Source organism: Montipora foliosa, chromosome 6, assembly GCF_036669935.1.
Source record: "Montipora foliosa isolate CH-2021 chromosome 6, ASM3666993v2, whole genome shotgun sequence".
Classification (NCBI taxonomy): Eukaryota; Metazoa; Cnidaria; class Anthozoa; order Scleractinia; family Acroporidae; genus Montipora; species Montipora foliosa.
The window spans coordinates 35,032,469-35,046,724 of NC_090874.1; the positions used below are offsets into that span (position 1 = coordinate 35,032,469).

The following is a 14,256-nucleotide window of genomic DNA, read 5'->3' on the forward strand; positions in this document are numbered from 1 at the left end:
TTTCTCTTCTCCTTTTTCTTGTAAGTTTATTCGAAGGCATCATCTCTTTCCTTGCAAACAATGTGCCGATTTCATCGAAAAGTACAATAAATAAATCATGCTTGGGAGAATGCCACGTACTACCAACGCGCGAACCGCGAGGATACGAACGAAACGGTTACTTTAATTTTCAGACGAGTCTATTTTGCGTTTTTTAATCCTATTCACCAGCGTGAAGATGCCATCAGAAAGAATCACCTTGTAACAAATGGTGGACAAAATGTTGCTGATACATGGAAAGTGGAAAGACCAAAATCATTAGATCTTACTCAAGATACCAGCTACTTTCTGGCAAAAACTATGGTATTTGTCTCATAACTTGTAACTTGATCATACTCTTCCCCTGCTGTGTTTTTTGTTGCAGTGTGTGTTGTCTTAAACCAAATCATATCTTTATTTAGCTCATTTTAAGAATAATAAACAATTAGAGTGCTCTAAAGAAACGTAAGTACATCAGAAGTGCAATTCCGTTTATCAAAATTGAGTTCCAGCTGTTCGCACGAAGCTGCCGTAAATGCTTTTTATCCAAAAAGACGCTTCATAACATTTTGTTGGTGTTATCTCACTTGCGTTCTTTTCTTCCACCGGTTCGGAGTACTTTTCTTTTTCTCGTGGGCTTTTTGAATTTAGGTGGTAAAAGCTAAGTTTAGGAAATTTAGGAAAGAAGTGTGTTATTAAAGTCTAATTATAGCTTGTTTTTGCTCATCTTTTTCTCTTGCAGCATTCAAAGCCATCCACATACGATCGAATAAATCATGTTGTCGAAGGATACAATCAAAAACTTCATCGAGATGACAGAGAACACGCCAAATCTCGAGGTCTTCAAGTAAATAGTGAAGTAAGCATATTTTAACAGTGATTCACTTTGCTTCCTCGTTTCTTAGGAAACCTGTTCATATGACAGCAAGTCCTGGAAACTCCTTTATGGGGATTTTTTATTGTGCTACGCGTGGAAAGTGCGTCTTAGTTACAAAAAAATACTTTTTCACTCAGATGTGATTTGTGTCAGCAGGCGATAGGAGTGTACGATTTCCAAGGTCCATGTCGCGGCATTTGAGAACCAAGCTTTTTAGGAGTTTTTCAAAAAAGTTTCGGCAGGATTGCAAGAGTGACCATTCTAAATCCTAATGGAGACACCTGGGCAAAACTGTTTCTCTTAAGACCAGACATAAGCGTGTAATCTTTTCTCTTTTTTCTCTACAGGAGGTTAGAGTCTCAGTTCCCTCTTTATCCTCGTCGCAGTATGGCCATCCACGGCTCACGCCGCTGGAGTTCACAGACCGGAAACACGTCAGAGTGGAAATATGCAAGAAAGACTTCCTCAGACTAGGAGGGACAAACATAGGGAATACAAACTAATGCTGTGCAGTAATTGTCCATATAGGTAGAATATGATGGAGAAAGATACCCTGGGGTGTGCGAATAAACGTACAAAACGTGGACGAACCACTCAGTGCCATGCAACAGTCGTCTGGGATCGAAAGCAGCTGTGTTTTCAAACGTACAGCAACAAATGCTGGCCGAGCGCTTCTGTTTGATTCGTGTTTGGGTCCGCCATATTTGGAATTTAAAGGAAAGGCCTTTGTCTTACCTCCGCCTAACTTATTTCTGCACCGCCAATTGCTATTATTTTTTGAATAGAATCATTATAACGGTATCATGTTGCTAATTCATTCTACATTATCTCAATATCCTTATTCAATTTTTCTCGCCATTAAATTGGCGTTCCTGTTTGAGCTTGGTCGTCTCAGATAACGTCATGTGTCGCTGGTTAAGATCTCTTCTTTGAAATTTTACTAGTATTTTTTGTCAACATATCGATTTTACATTAAGTTTCCCATTCGTTGTACTCACTAAAGCTTATACATGACTAGCCCATGTGGTATCTGGTCGCTTCGTATCTGTCGCCGCATATGTATTATAGAAATATTAAAAATTAGTGTAGTCTATTAAATTTTTAATCATGAAACTTGTATCAAGTGCATTTTACTTCACTTCCTTTGTTTTATAATCCTTGAAGCCTTTTTCTCGTTAATTATTTATTTCGCCAATAATCAAAGTTACAAAGCTTTGGACATGCGTACATACAATCTCGTTCCCAGAGTCTTCGTTCCCCTTGACCAGCGGGTCGGCCCGCTGGTCAAGGGGAACGAAGACTCTGGGAACGAGATTGGCGTACATATAGAGTTTTTTACGTGACGTCACGGCGGCCATGTTGGTTTACCAAAACAGTAGAACGGCGGCCATGTTGTGTACCCAACGAATTCTCTGGGAATTGAGCTCTATTATCATGCAAACGTTTTCCTTTGCTTTGGTGATAAAACAAAGTTACTGATCACGTGAGTGAAAACACGCTATACAAAACAGATTCTGACATCCAATTAAATTTAATTGAAATATGTAAATCAAAAAGTTTAATATATAAGGGTGTGAATCATCATCGAGCACCTTCCTAGAACTGCACCTTCAAACGGCATATTCAGGACTTTGATCAAACAGATATTGGATATATGCTGACTAATTGCAACTGAAAAATCCGGGTTTCGGGAGTAGAACCCCTGGTTGATTTTCGTCCCGAAATTGTATCGCATGGCTTTCAAACCAAATCCCAAGCAAAGCCTAGAGATGCTTGAGATCACTTAGTGTTGTGAACTGAGGGTAACGTCAACACATAATTTGCTCCCTTGGTTTAGCCACGTCACACCATTTGTCATATGATGGTGGTAAGGTGGAGATCGCGTTTTACGGAAAATAAAACGCTCCTTTCACAATTCAGGAATTACCGTACACTGGGAAAATCACTGTTTACAGAGAGTAAAACAGTTATTTCTCGTTTCACGGAAAACTGATTGCAAAATCACGCTTCACGAATTGTGAAAATTAAGATTAACGAGGAAAACTAGCTATTTCACATTTCACGGGTAAGAAAGTGCCCGATCACGAGTCATGACAGCAGTCCATAATAGCCATTACCTCCCTCTAATATATCTCAGTTTCATCGGCTCGTGATTAGTTGGCTCAATGGGGCTGCCTGATATTATATCACATGTTGAAGGCCCATCGAGAAAATGTTTGCCTCCTGATCATGAACAATCTCTTCTTTGCATTCACTACGCTTCTCAGTGTCATTTTTGTTCGAAGAAGAAGAAGAAGCATTACGTCTAATGTCAGCATCTTCACATGACAAACAAAAGAATGGAGATGGAATATATAGCATCCAATTCATAGCCATAAAATGGATAATGGACAACTAACAACTCATTCTTGATGGCTTAATGCGCAATTCGTAACCGTTTGGAAGTTAAGCCGATAGACTTTGTGAAACCGGTGCACGGTTCTATAAAGCCAAGTGAGAAATCATTTGTCATTTTAGCCCGGCTTACATTACAGAAAATGTTTGGCACGGCTCGTGTGATTTTGGGCCCACGTAACTGCTGTTGGAGACATGCGCAGTTCAACTATAATCAAGAACGTTCGCGTGATTTTGGTGGGGAATGAGCCGCCATCTTGAAACGTACGCAAAAAAAACCGCTAGCCTATATGAATTAAGGCTCAAACTTGGCCTGTTAAAGTGTTTACACCACTTGTTCTATCCGAACCGTGCCGCTTTTCTCAGCACTCGTACCATTTTCACCCGTGCTCGGACTACCTCGCCGAAGGTCCCAGCACGGGTAAAAATTTTGGTTCGGCACGGATGAAATTTGGTACGGACAGGTTGTTTACACTGCAAATTTTATCCGAGCCGAACCCTTTTTTTTTTTAAACCTGTGCCAATTTCACCCGAGCCGTGCCAAAAATTTTCTGTAGTGTAAACCGGGATTTTGTGAGTTCAACCTCGTATAGGATATGGAATTTGAAGCGAAAAGACTATATAAAAGTGTCTTCCTTTACTAAACATATACCTCGGGTTTCGAGAGGGAATGAGGGTCTGATCCCTGATTGCAGCTTTTGCACTTTCTACCGAGGTACGTTTCCACAACCAAAGTTTACCTCTGATCTATTAAACGCCAGATGCTCCCATCAGATTTCAATTTACATTATTCATAGCCTGGAAACGCGGACGTATACAAAACATGGACCCCAAGTTGATGGACCACCCGTGTAAACCCGGTCCATGGACTTTCCCTCTGGACCACCCTTCATTTTGTCAAGAAGAAGAATCTTTAGACGTAAGAGAGAAGTGATCCTCAAACTTATCTGGACCATTTAAGCAGGCGCTCATGAAAAGTAGCGAACAACTCTCACGGACCGATCTATTTTTAGACTACCTTTTACGCAAAAAACAAAGACAGTTCCAGTTCGGTGATACTATGACGTCAAGTTAGTTTCTTGTGAAAAGTCATCGGTCTCCTGTGGGAGTCAACCCAAAACTTGAAACGTGGTGACAGGAATAAAGGGCTGTTGTTCACTCCTAGTTATGGGCTACCGATTTAATTAAGGCAGTTGTCTCTTGTAGCTAGGCAAGGGACCAGTCAAAAAAAAATTGTTTAAGGTGATTCCTTACTAATAGAAGTTGTGATAAGATTTTCTTTAAACTTTTCTCGATTGTTCCCTACATTATGGTGACTCGAAATGTGCAATTGAAAAAATAGGTCACCAAGCTCGTTTGGGAGATATAACTTGCTCAAGTTACTCATTTAATCATTGCGACTTCATCTATCAAGGACAAGTTTGTTCCATCAGTTCACGCTACGTTTCGCAGGAATATGAAGCACAGCTTTGACGTAATTCTTGAAATAACAAAACAGGTGTATTGTATTGTTCAAAAGGAATAATTTAATGTTTGTTTTATGGCACAGGCACACGTCATGAAAAGGCACTGACCACAAATATTCCTCGGGTACGTGATCTCATGGAGACAATTTTGTGTCCACGAGTGATGGCTACGAATACTTTTTTCCCTGTAAAATTTTTTTTTTTAAGCACAAAGAGGAGGGGTAAGAGAATAAAATTATGCCAAAAAAAAGATAGGTCACCAACCTCGTTTAGGAGAAAAGAGGAAGCAAACCGGGCTTGACCCCTCGACAACTCGTCTCCCCGACAGCGCGGTTCACTTTCACTCTCGGACTGAAATGACACTTTCGCATCAGCAAGGCTATCACTCGCCTTTTTTTGCGAGAGTCTACAAAGTTTTCCGTTTTGCTCTTTACTGCTGTGCTCTAAAAATGGCTATTCTTCTTTCTAGCGAACTTTCCCGCTCGAAATGTTTTTGGCCACGTTCGATATATCAATATTCAAACATGGCTACGAGTCTTTATGATTAAATTTAAACATTGTTTCGTTTAGAAATCTCCTTCGCGACATGTGACAAAGAAAACAGAACTGAGCCGTGAAATTTGACCATAAATCCTTTTAACCATGAATGCGAATAAGGCCTACGCTTTTATGCGCAGAACAGGATGAAACAGCTGTCCATGGCAGCCAATTGACTGAGTGTAATAGTTGTGCGCATCCGTGATGTATTGGCCGCACCAGAGTGGTGTTATGGTGTGTCAAGTTGTCAACTACTTGTTTTTTTTTTTATAACCAGAACTACAGTTCTGCCGCCATTTTTGAAATTTTAAGGTGAGTGTAGTGTCCTCTTTACTCACAAGTCAGCCACTGTGTATTTTTTAAATCGTAATTTTTATTTCTCGTGAATTTAGTCAGTAAGGGTTTCAGAGGGGCGTCAGGAGAGGGTCAGTGGTTTGCGCCAAGTGTTTGCGCCCGACCACAAAAGATTTCTCGAAAGACTGGGATGAGCCTCGTTTTTAGTTAACCGTTTGGTAATTTACTACATGGAATACTGGACACCAACCAGACCTTTTCCTATCGGTCGTGCGAGCAAAAATGGTTAGAGAACATTCAGTCATTCGCAATCCTCTTTAATCCTCAGCTTTCTATGGTTCAAGTTTCTTTTTAAAGCTGTCAAACAAATTTTACTCCTTGCAGATGTATTCGATGGTAATATCTGCTTCGTCCATTTAGGTTAACGTACCAAAACAGCGCCGCACTTATTGCAAGGCCAAGAAATGCCGGAAACACACACTACATAGAGTCACTCAGTATAAAACGGGAAAGGCCAGTCTTTACGCCCAGGGTAAGTGTGGGAAATTAGTCCCTTTTAGGAGCTGAGTTTGTGGAAGATTTTTTTGGAATATTTCGACAGGAGAAATGTAGTCCACTCATAGTTATTTTCTTGTTTTGTTCAGGGAAACGCCGCTACGATCGTAAACAGTCCGGTTACGGAGGTCAGACGAAGCCCGTTTTTCGCAAAAAGGTGAAAGGCAACGCTAATGTATAGCTTCATGTAACCCACATTTACCTTATGAATAAGGAATCGACAAGCGTTTACGTTTACACCTGTACTTTATTATTTTTGAGAGATGGCAGGGATGGCGCAGTGGTGAGAGCACTCGCCTCCCACCAATGTGGTCTGGGTTCGATTCCCAGATCCAGCGTCATATGTGGGTTGAGTTTGTTGGTTCTCTACTCTGCACCGAGAGGTTTTCTCCGGGTACTCCGGTTTCCCCTCTCCTCAAAAACCAAAATTTGATTTGATTTGCGTTAACTTGTTAATTTCAATTTACGTTGTCCCCGATTAGTGCTCTACGGCGCTAGAAGATTAGACACTTAAATAAAGTTCCTTTAAAAGGTTCCAGTGCGTTTTTCTGTGTGTGAAAGAGAGGAAAGAGAGGACAGTTCCCTTTTCCGGACTTTTGAGTTTTTTTTTGTTAAATCAAAGCCTAAAGTATTGTCTAGTGTATTCTAATTAATAGTATTTTCCTAATGACTTGTCACTGATTTTCATTCTCCGATTCCTCCGCTTATTATACAACTGTTTGCGCCCGAGCAAACACAACCCCTAATAATGACAACGCAGAAGACCACAGTAACACTCGATTATAGTCACACTCTAATGGACACTCTCGTAAGCAGACAGCCCTACTTACAGACACTTTTTTCAATTCCCTATTTTACTCTCCAGTCAATCTCTGTATTCACACATTCCTGTAAGGGGACACTCTTGTAATCGGATGCTGGCACTTTTGATAATTTAAATTGGATTTTTCTTTTTTTTTCGCTCTCTCTTAAGCGGACACCCCATGTATAATAATTATTATTAACTCTTGGCAATGAAAAATTTGTCTTTGATTTGCAATTCAAACGAAACTATGACCTTTGACAGAGCAACAAAACAGTGAGGTCAGTTTTGTCAAATCTCCATTTGTCCATGGGAAAGCAAGCTATCTGTTCGTTTGACATGAACTAGAGTCCAATTAAGGAGTAGAGGACGTTTTTTGTGTTTCCATAGCCTCATTATAACACAAGGGGAAGTTGGGAGAATTCGAGACAGTTATACAAACCCGAGATGCAGTCGTGCAGGAAGGGGGGTGGGGGGGGGGGGGGGGGGGGAATGGATATTTTTTGGAACCACACAGTACATTAAGCCGGCAAATAATTTTTCGATACAAGCCTGTCATATGTCAGGCCAGGGACAAGGTTTGACCTGACATGTGGCAGACCACTTTATAAATTGCCCTGGGCCAGGGCCTTGTTTGTTTTTCAAAATTAAGAGAATTTCCAACTGAGATTGGAGTTTTTGGGGGAATATATACGCCATCTCCTAGAGACACTGAAGACTTGCTGAGCTGAGCTCCACATTTGAAAACCACAATTAAAACGATTAAAACAAAAGATAGCCACAGTTCCACGATGGTCGTCACACAACGTTCTCATTTGCATGTTTTCGCAAAATTGTTCTCAATGTTGCTGTGTTTTAAATCGTAAAATTGGATTTGATCCCTTAACATCCGAATAGAATTGGCTGACAAGTTCCCGCGCAACATGAGCAAACAAGCAAATGAGAATGTTGCGTGACTGTGATGATCATTGTGGAATTCTGCACATTAATTAAAATGCGATTTTAAAGTGTGGAGCTCAGCGAGTCTTCAGTGTCTCTGGCAGTTGGCATATATTTCATAAACTGCAATTTTTGGAAAAACAAAGCCAGATGCTTGCAAAAATCAACTTCCATTTTAAAGCACAAAAAAGCAAAGTCTGATTTGTTGCTTCCTTTTTTTGTCATTCTTGTCGAACAAAGTACATTTGTACAAATCCTGAAATTTTTCAGCTTTTGTTTGTGCAAACGCAATAATGTTAACTTTTCTAATTAAGTTGTTGAAGTTGCAGGGAGGAATGTAATTCGAGTCCCTGAAAACTGGTCATAAAATCCTATCAGTCCGATGAAAATACAAACAACATGCATTTGTTGAACTGTACTCTTGTTGATTCCACAGTAGTGGAAAGAAAGTGCGAATTATACATGGGTAAATATGGTACATTGTAGTGTGATGTAATTTAAGTCAAACACCTCACATGAACTTTGAAATCCAAATTGCACGAATATGGACTGGATTGTCCACATTTTCAGCAAAGCCTTGCCGCAAAATGATGTGAAATGCAAGCTTCAAATGAAAACAAATCAAATGAAACTTAGCTGTTATGCATTACAGTGATACATTAAAAGGCCACCTTTGCATTTGGCTTTCTTGAGTGAAAATAGTCTTTTAAAATCTTGCATTGTAACAGAAGACCTCATCTAGCGTGTCCAGTCAGACTGCTCGTTTGCCAGTCAAAACCTCAAAATTACTGGACAAATGTCCAATGATCGGCGCTTATTTGCAGGCTTGATACGTGCAACGTTGCTGGCACAGCAACCTGACATACTCTTAAATTCAGTTGACTCGATGAAATTTCAAAGTGCAGTTTCTGCATACACTGACAGTACAACAGGGTTTGAGCTAGGATTTGATCACTGGGGGGACAGTTTGTCCCCTTGGCTAAAATTGTGGGGGACATTTTCATTTTTAGTGAGACAGTCAATTTTTTTTTCAGTTTTCTTACGTTCAAACATAGAAACAGGCAAGCCAACAAAAGCATATTTTATTTATACCTGTGACTTGTAATTAAAAGAATTAATACAACCAGAAAAGTTAAGGAAAAGGTGTCAAAACTTTTTTTCTGTTCATATTTCAACCAAGAATCAATGACTATGCTTTATCCATGTACTCCAGATGCAAAAAGGGTTTTTTTTTTTAGATTTCAGACAAAAATAGCAGAGCATCGCCTTCTTCTCATAGCGCAACCAAGTGTAATCTCGGAACCAAGTTTTCTAGAAAGATCGTGATTTTGTTGGTTTCCTTTTAGCCTCATCTGTTTCTTTCCTCATTAATACACTGTTATTTTTTTACCTCTGATTCAATCTGGCTTCCATTTAAAGCGACAAAGCTATCTATCGTACGAATACATTTTCACTGTGACAATTCCCAGATGTGTCACGCTTTGTTGAGCATGAGACCTACCGGTACATGTCCAGTAGAGCGTGACTGAAAAGTATTAAAATGCACGATAACATCCCCCCCCCCCCCCCCAGTCTGTGTTTCAGCTTGTAATTCTTGTACTGAACTGTATTTCTTCTTGTGTGCTTCCTTCTGAGCTTTCCCCCAGATTTTGAAGGGGACAAATTGTCCCCTTGGTTGTTTCTTCAAGGGACAATATCAGTGCGGGATTGGCAGTGGTGCGGCCTAGCTCAAACCCTAGTACAATATTGACACTTACCAGGTTTTGACTGGAAGCGTAGCGGTGTAGCCACATAGCCAGCTAGCCCCTCCTTTCAGGATTGTATTTGGAGTGGAACGGTATATAGCAGTAACACTGTGCCTGTAGATTACTAATATTAGCTTTCTACATTTGTGCTCTTGTCACTTTCATGCATGCTTCACAATAGAGCAAAGCACGGTAAATCCACAGTAAGTCTCACTCCCAAGGGTGAATGGGTGAAAGATTACAGTTGAACTTGTGGAGTTTTCTAAGTTGGTTAGCTGTTTAACAATTAATGTCACTTTGTAATTTGGTGTATACTCATGGCAATGGTGGACTTCATCTAACATGTTTAATCTTTTCTAAACTGGTACAGTGTATTTCAATTTAATTGAATGTCAGACTGCACTTGAGCACTTCGATTGATCACTGGCTAGCTTCTCATCTATAAACTATTTTGCCCATCCCATAATGCAATATATTTTGAGGGGTTCTTTACTCTTAAGAATGTATCATGCTTCAGTGAACTGGATATCCATTGTTTGAATGCAAATAACCCCCCAAAATGAGCTGTATTGTGGGATTTGCGAAAACAGCAAATGCTGACTTTTATTCACAGATTCTCATCCCTCTTTTTTATGGTTAGGCAAAAACAACAAAGAAAATTGTCCTTCGTCTGGAATGCACAGATTGCAAATACAGGAAACAAGTTGCTCTCAAAAGATGCAAGCATTTTGAGCTGGGTGGAGACAAGAAGAGAAAGGTAACATCATAGTGCTTTAGTGTATGGATGGGAGTTTAGCTGCAAACATACCGTAAACGTCCATGTATAAGCCGCATCCGTAGATAAGCCGCACCCCGAATTTAGAAGTGCAGATTTTGGAAAAAAATGTAATACAATAAAGTTTGAAGTTCCAGTAACGTTCTATTGCTATAAACCAACAAGAACAAACAATCAAGGTTTCACCATAAAGTTCAAATTCCTTTGATATTGAAACAAAACAAACGAGTGCTTAGTAGCCAAGCTTTAAATGTGGGGAGGAGTCTGGGCCAGGGCCTGGGTATCATGACCACATCTATAAAGATGTACTGGCAATAGGCGAAAAAATTCATGCAGAACAGGAGCTTGATAATGCAGTCAACAAATTTGCCGAGAAGGTGGTCAAGGACAACGAAACAGTCAGCCATTTACGGCGAATTTTGTGGTATTTTATCGCACGTGGAAGAAAGATATGCGTGGAAGTGACTGGCCAAAAACGTCACTGCAAACATCTGTTCAGAGGAATGGAGATTCCTTGTAGGTTGGTGTTTACTTGTTCGAGTAAAGCAAAAATTAATCGCTTGAAAGAACTCTTGGAGAGCAAGATTCGCCTATAAACACTCGAAGACGCAAACAGCTCCTTTAGGGGCCACCACTCATTAAAAAGTCAATAAACAACAGCAACATGCTCTCAGTTTCTATGTTTCTTTAGATCTTAAGAAGTTGTATGAATATTAATTAGGTTTTTTAAAACTCCAAACACAGATGCAGGGCTCGAAATTAACGAAAAAATCCACTCGCATTTTGCGATAAGATACGAAAATTTAGTTGCAATTTCGCAAATTTTAGTCGCAAAATCGCTGCACTGCATTGTGGGTTTAGCAAAAAAAATATGAGCCCGCAATACTTGTGTGTAAAGAAACTGCTGAAAATGGCGAATGATCGAAGGAATGGAGCTGTGCACGTACACTGTAATATCGCAGCTAAATTACTCTACAATTACGCTATCTTCAGAGAAAATTCACAGCGAGAAAACAAATAATTTTGTTTATTATTGTTATTTATTTTAGCAAAATTAGCAGCAAAGTGGCAACTGCTAACCCTTTTGTTTCAAGAGAGCGAAGGTGTCAAGAAGTCGCAAAATTGCGACTTCACCAGATATTTTAGTCGCAAAGGGAAAAATGTAGTCGCAAATGCGACTGTATTGGTCGCAATTTCGAGCCCTGAGATGTATCCATGGATAAGCCGCACCCTTGATTTATGGCTTCAATTTTGTGAAAAAAAGGTGCGGCTTATACATGGACGTTTACGGTATATGGAATCGTACCGGTACTTCCCTGGGAGACGATTCCAAATTTGGTCACTGAGATTGTAACATTTGCAATATATATATTTGACTTTCTTTTTTTAAGGACGCTGTCTACTAATTCAAAGGTATTTTAGTGTGGATAACTGACTATATGGGAAAAGCAGATCTTAACAAATGTTATTGAAATCCAAAAGGAGATTTGGGGGTAATTCCAGTTAGAATTGTTACTAACACTTACTTGAGAAATATTACAGTCTAAGATGTAAATCAGCTAAGAAGCATTCTTATATTATTTGTTTTCTCTTTTAGGGGCAGATGATCCAGTTCTAATTGTAATAAAATTTCTTTTTTGTCCCAAATGTGTTTGTGTTATTTAATTCCCTTCAATTGATGATTTCTTCTGCCCTGGTTATGTGAAACACGTGGGGTCTATGTTGGTCAACAGGGTAAACATAATAATGAGCAAGGGGACACTTTGCAAGGCTTATTGACCTCCGCGTGCATCTAATTATGTGCATTTCTGGACATGTAAATTATCTTAACAGGAACTTTATACATCGTCAACAAAATTAATGTGATATCAGTGTTTTATCAATAAATGGCATATTTTATTGACAGTTTATGATCATTGTTGATAGAATAGGCAATCTGACATTTACTTGTTATAAAGTAACAAATTTCACTCCCTTAAAACTGATGTTAAATACATTGTTCTCATTCTTTCATCAAGCAATATTGAAACAATCTGAAGAGGTGCTGTTTGACACAGGCTTAATCTAAAATTAATAGCCTTTAATTTGTTCTCCATTCACCTGACCCTTAAAAAAATTTCTGTTGATAAGGCAATATGCAAGTTTTGCACATCATCTGTGTCACGAGGAATTTATTTCACTTATTTTTTGCAAGTTTGTCGATTGTTTTGCTCATATGATCAGTAACCTTGTTTTTCCACGGAAACAAGAAATTGCATGACAATGCAGGATCAGTTGGGTACACAAACATGGCCGCTCTGACGTCAAGTGAAAACACACTATGGTGAGCCAACGTTCATTCCTCCTTGCTGGTACAGGCCTTTTGGATTTTTATTGCCTGTCAAAGAAAGGCAGACTTTAAAAACTCCCGCAACTTTTTTTTGCCATAGTGTTGGAATGCTTTTGTTCCAGGACCAATGGAAACAAAAGATAATTATCAAGGCATGCAAGTGGGTCCCGGAAAGAGGCCATTGCAAAATGAGGTGTTGACTTGGGCCCGGTTGTTCGAAATCCGATTAACTTAAAGCGTAAACTTTTGTTTCATGTTTTGTTGCTTGTTTTTGTTTATCAAGATTGACTTCCTCTAAGTGTAAAGTTTTGCCGAATATCAGCATTGAACAGCATTTGGGAGAAGAGAAATAAACTCCTTGGTTAACTTTTAATCTGGATTAGCATTAATCGGCTTTTGAACAACTGCTCCCTGAGGTATAAAAGGAGAAGGTTATAGATTTTCTGAATCTGAAAGGTGACAGGCAACTATCCTGGATGTGAGAAAAAAAAATTGCAAGGTAAAAGACTACTCTGGCAAGGGAGTCTTGAGCTTTTCACAGGGCAGCATTTTCTTGGAGCTGGGAGGAAATTAATTACCTCCAGTAACCAGGGCTCAAGAGACCATTTTGGTATTAAAAAGAAAAAAACAAAGGACTGCCCAAGGTGTACATGTACAGCTTTAACTCTTGTAGACAGCTGAGAGGACTGCAAATAGGTACATGAGTAGCTTTGGGTTCATGTTTAAGTAACTTACAGAAAACAGCTTGCATGGCTCTGGTTTATCTCCTGGGCGAGAAATCTGTTGGGATGAGAACCTTTGAAAATGCTTGTTTTATTGAAGGAAAGAACAATCTCTCACTGGAAAGTAAGGAAAAAAACCCAAAAGTATTTATTTGCCTTTCCTAGAAAATGGCTTTCATCTTTGGTCATCATCTTTGTTTATAATAAATTGCTTATCAATCCACAATCCACATTTAATTGGGCTAAAGAACATTACATTACAGACACAATTTGTGGACGGCAATGTAAGTTTCTCGAAAGATGGAAAATTTGCCAATTTATTAGTTATCAACATTAAATTTTCTATTGAAAAATAATGTTGAAAAGATCAGAATTAAATAAAGAGTGAATCTCTATATTCAAAAATTTCCTTTAAAGGCCAAAAACATTTTCAAACATTTCGATAAACCTGGCCTCAGGTGACATTCATTTGTAGTTTGGAAATAGAGAAATTTTCGTCTTTTGAAGAGAAGCCTTTTGTTATGCATAAAAATTGCTAACAGCTCATTCCTGTTGAATGTTGATAAGAATAAATTATTATTACTTCAAATCATCTGAGGGATGGATGCTAACTTCCACACCTAGACTTGGTAGAAAGACCCATAATCATATCCAGTGTTGTCAAAGGACAAAACTCCCTCATGGTGGAACCTTAAAATATTTCTTGCAATACCTAACAGCTTCAACCCATTCCTCCAGATGCTGTGCCTCGTGTCGAATCCTAGTTCGATCATCACAAACTGAGATAAGGCCAGAGCAAAACA

At 39.2% G+C, this 14,256-nt stretch overlaps 2 protein-coding genes across 2 annotated transcripts in view; both read left to right on the forward strand.

The window, feature by feature from the left end:
* Positions 1-2,012, forward strand: part of LOC138007213 (cilia- and flagella-associated protein 90-like) — a 6,860-nt gene extending 4,848 nt beyond the window's left edge. Inside the window, exons 3-5 of the mRNA XM_068853994.1 lie at positions 211-342; positions 761-877; positions 1,243-2,012. Of these exons, the coding sequence (XP_068710095.1) occupies positions 211-342; positions 761-877; positions 1,243-1,398 (405 nt within the window). The 3' untranslated portion in view covers positions 1,399-2,012. The remainder of the gene's footprint in view (positions 1-210; positions 343-760; positions 878-1,242) is intronic.
* A 3,805-nt stretch (positions 2,013-5,817) lies between these two features.
* Positions 5,818-12,049, forward strand: LOC138007214 (uncharacterized). Its single transcript, XM_068853996.1, has 5 exons — positions 5,818-5,871; positions 6,007-6,118; positions 6,231-6,298; positions 10,268-10,384; positions 12,000-12,049. The coding sequence occupies exons 1-5, from the start codon at positions 5,869-5,871 to the stop codon at positions 12,018-12,020; spliced, it is 321 nt and encodes a 106-aa protein (XP_068710097.1). The 5' UTR covers positions 5,818-5,868; the 3' UTR covers positions 12,021-12,049.
* Positions 12,050-14,256: the final 2,207 nt, after the last annotated feature.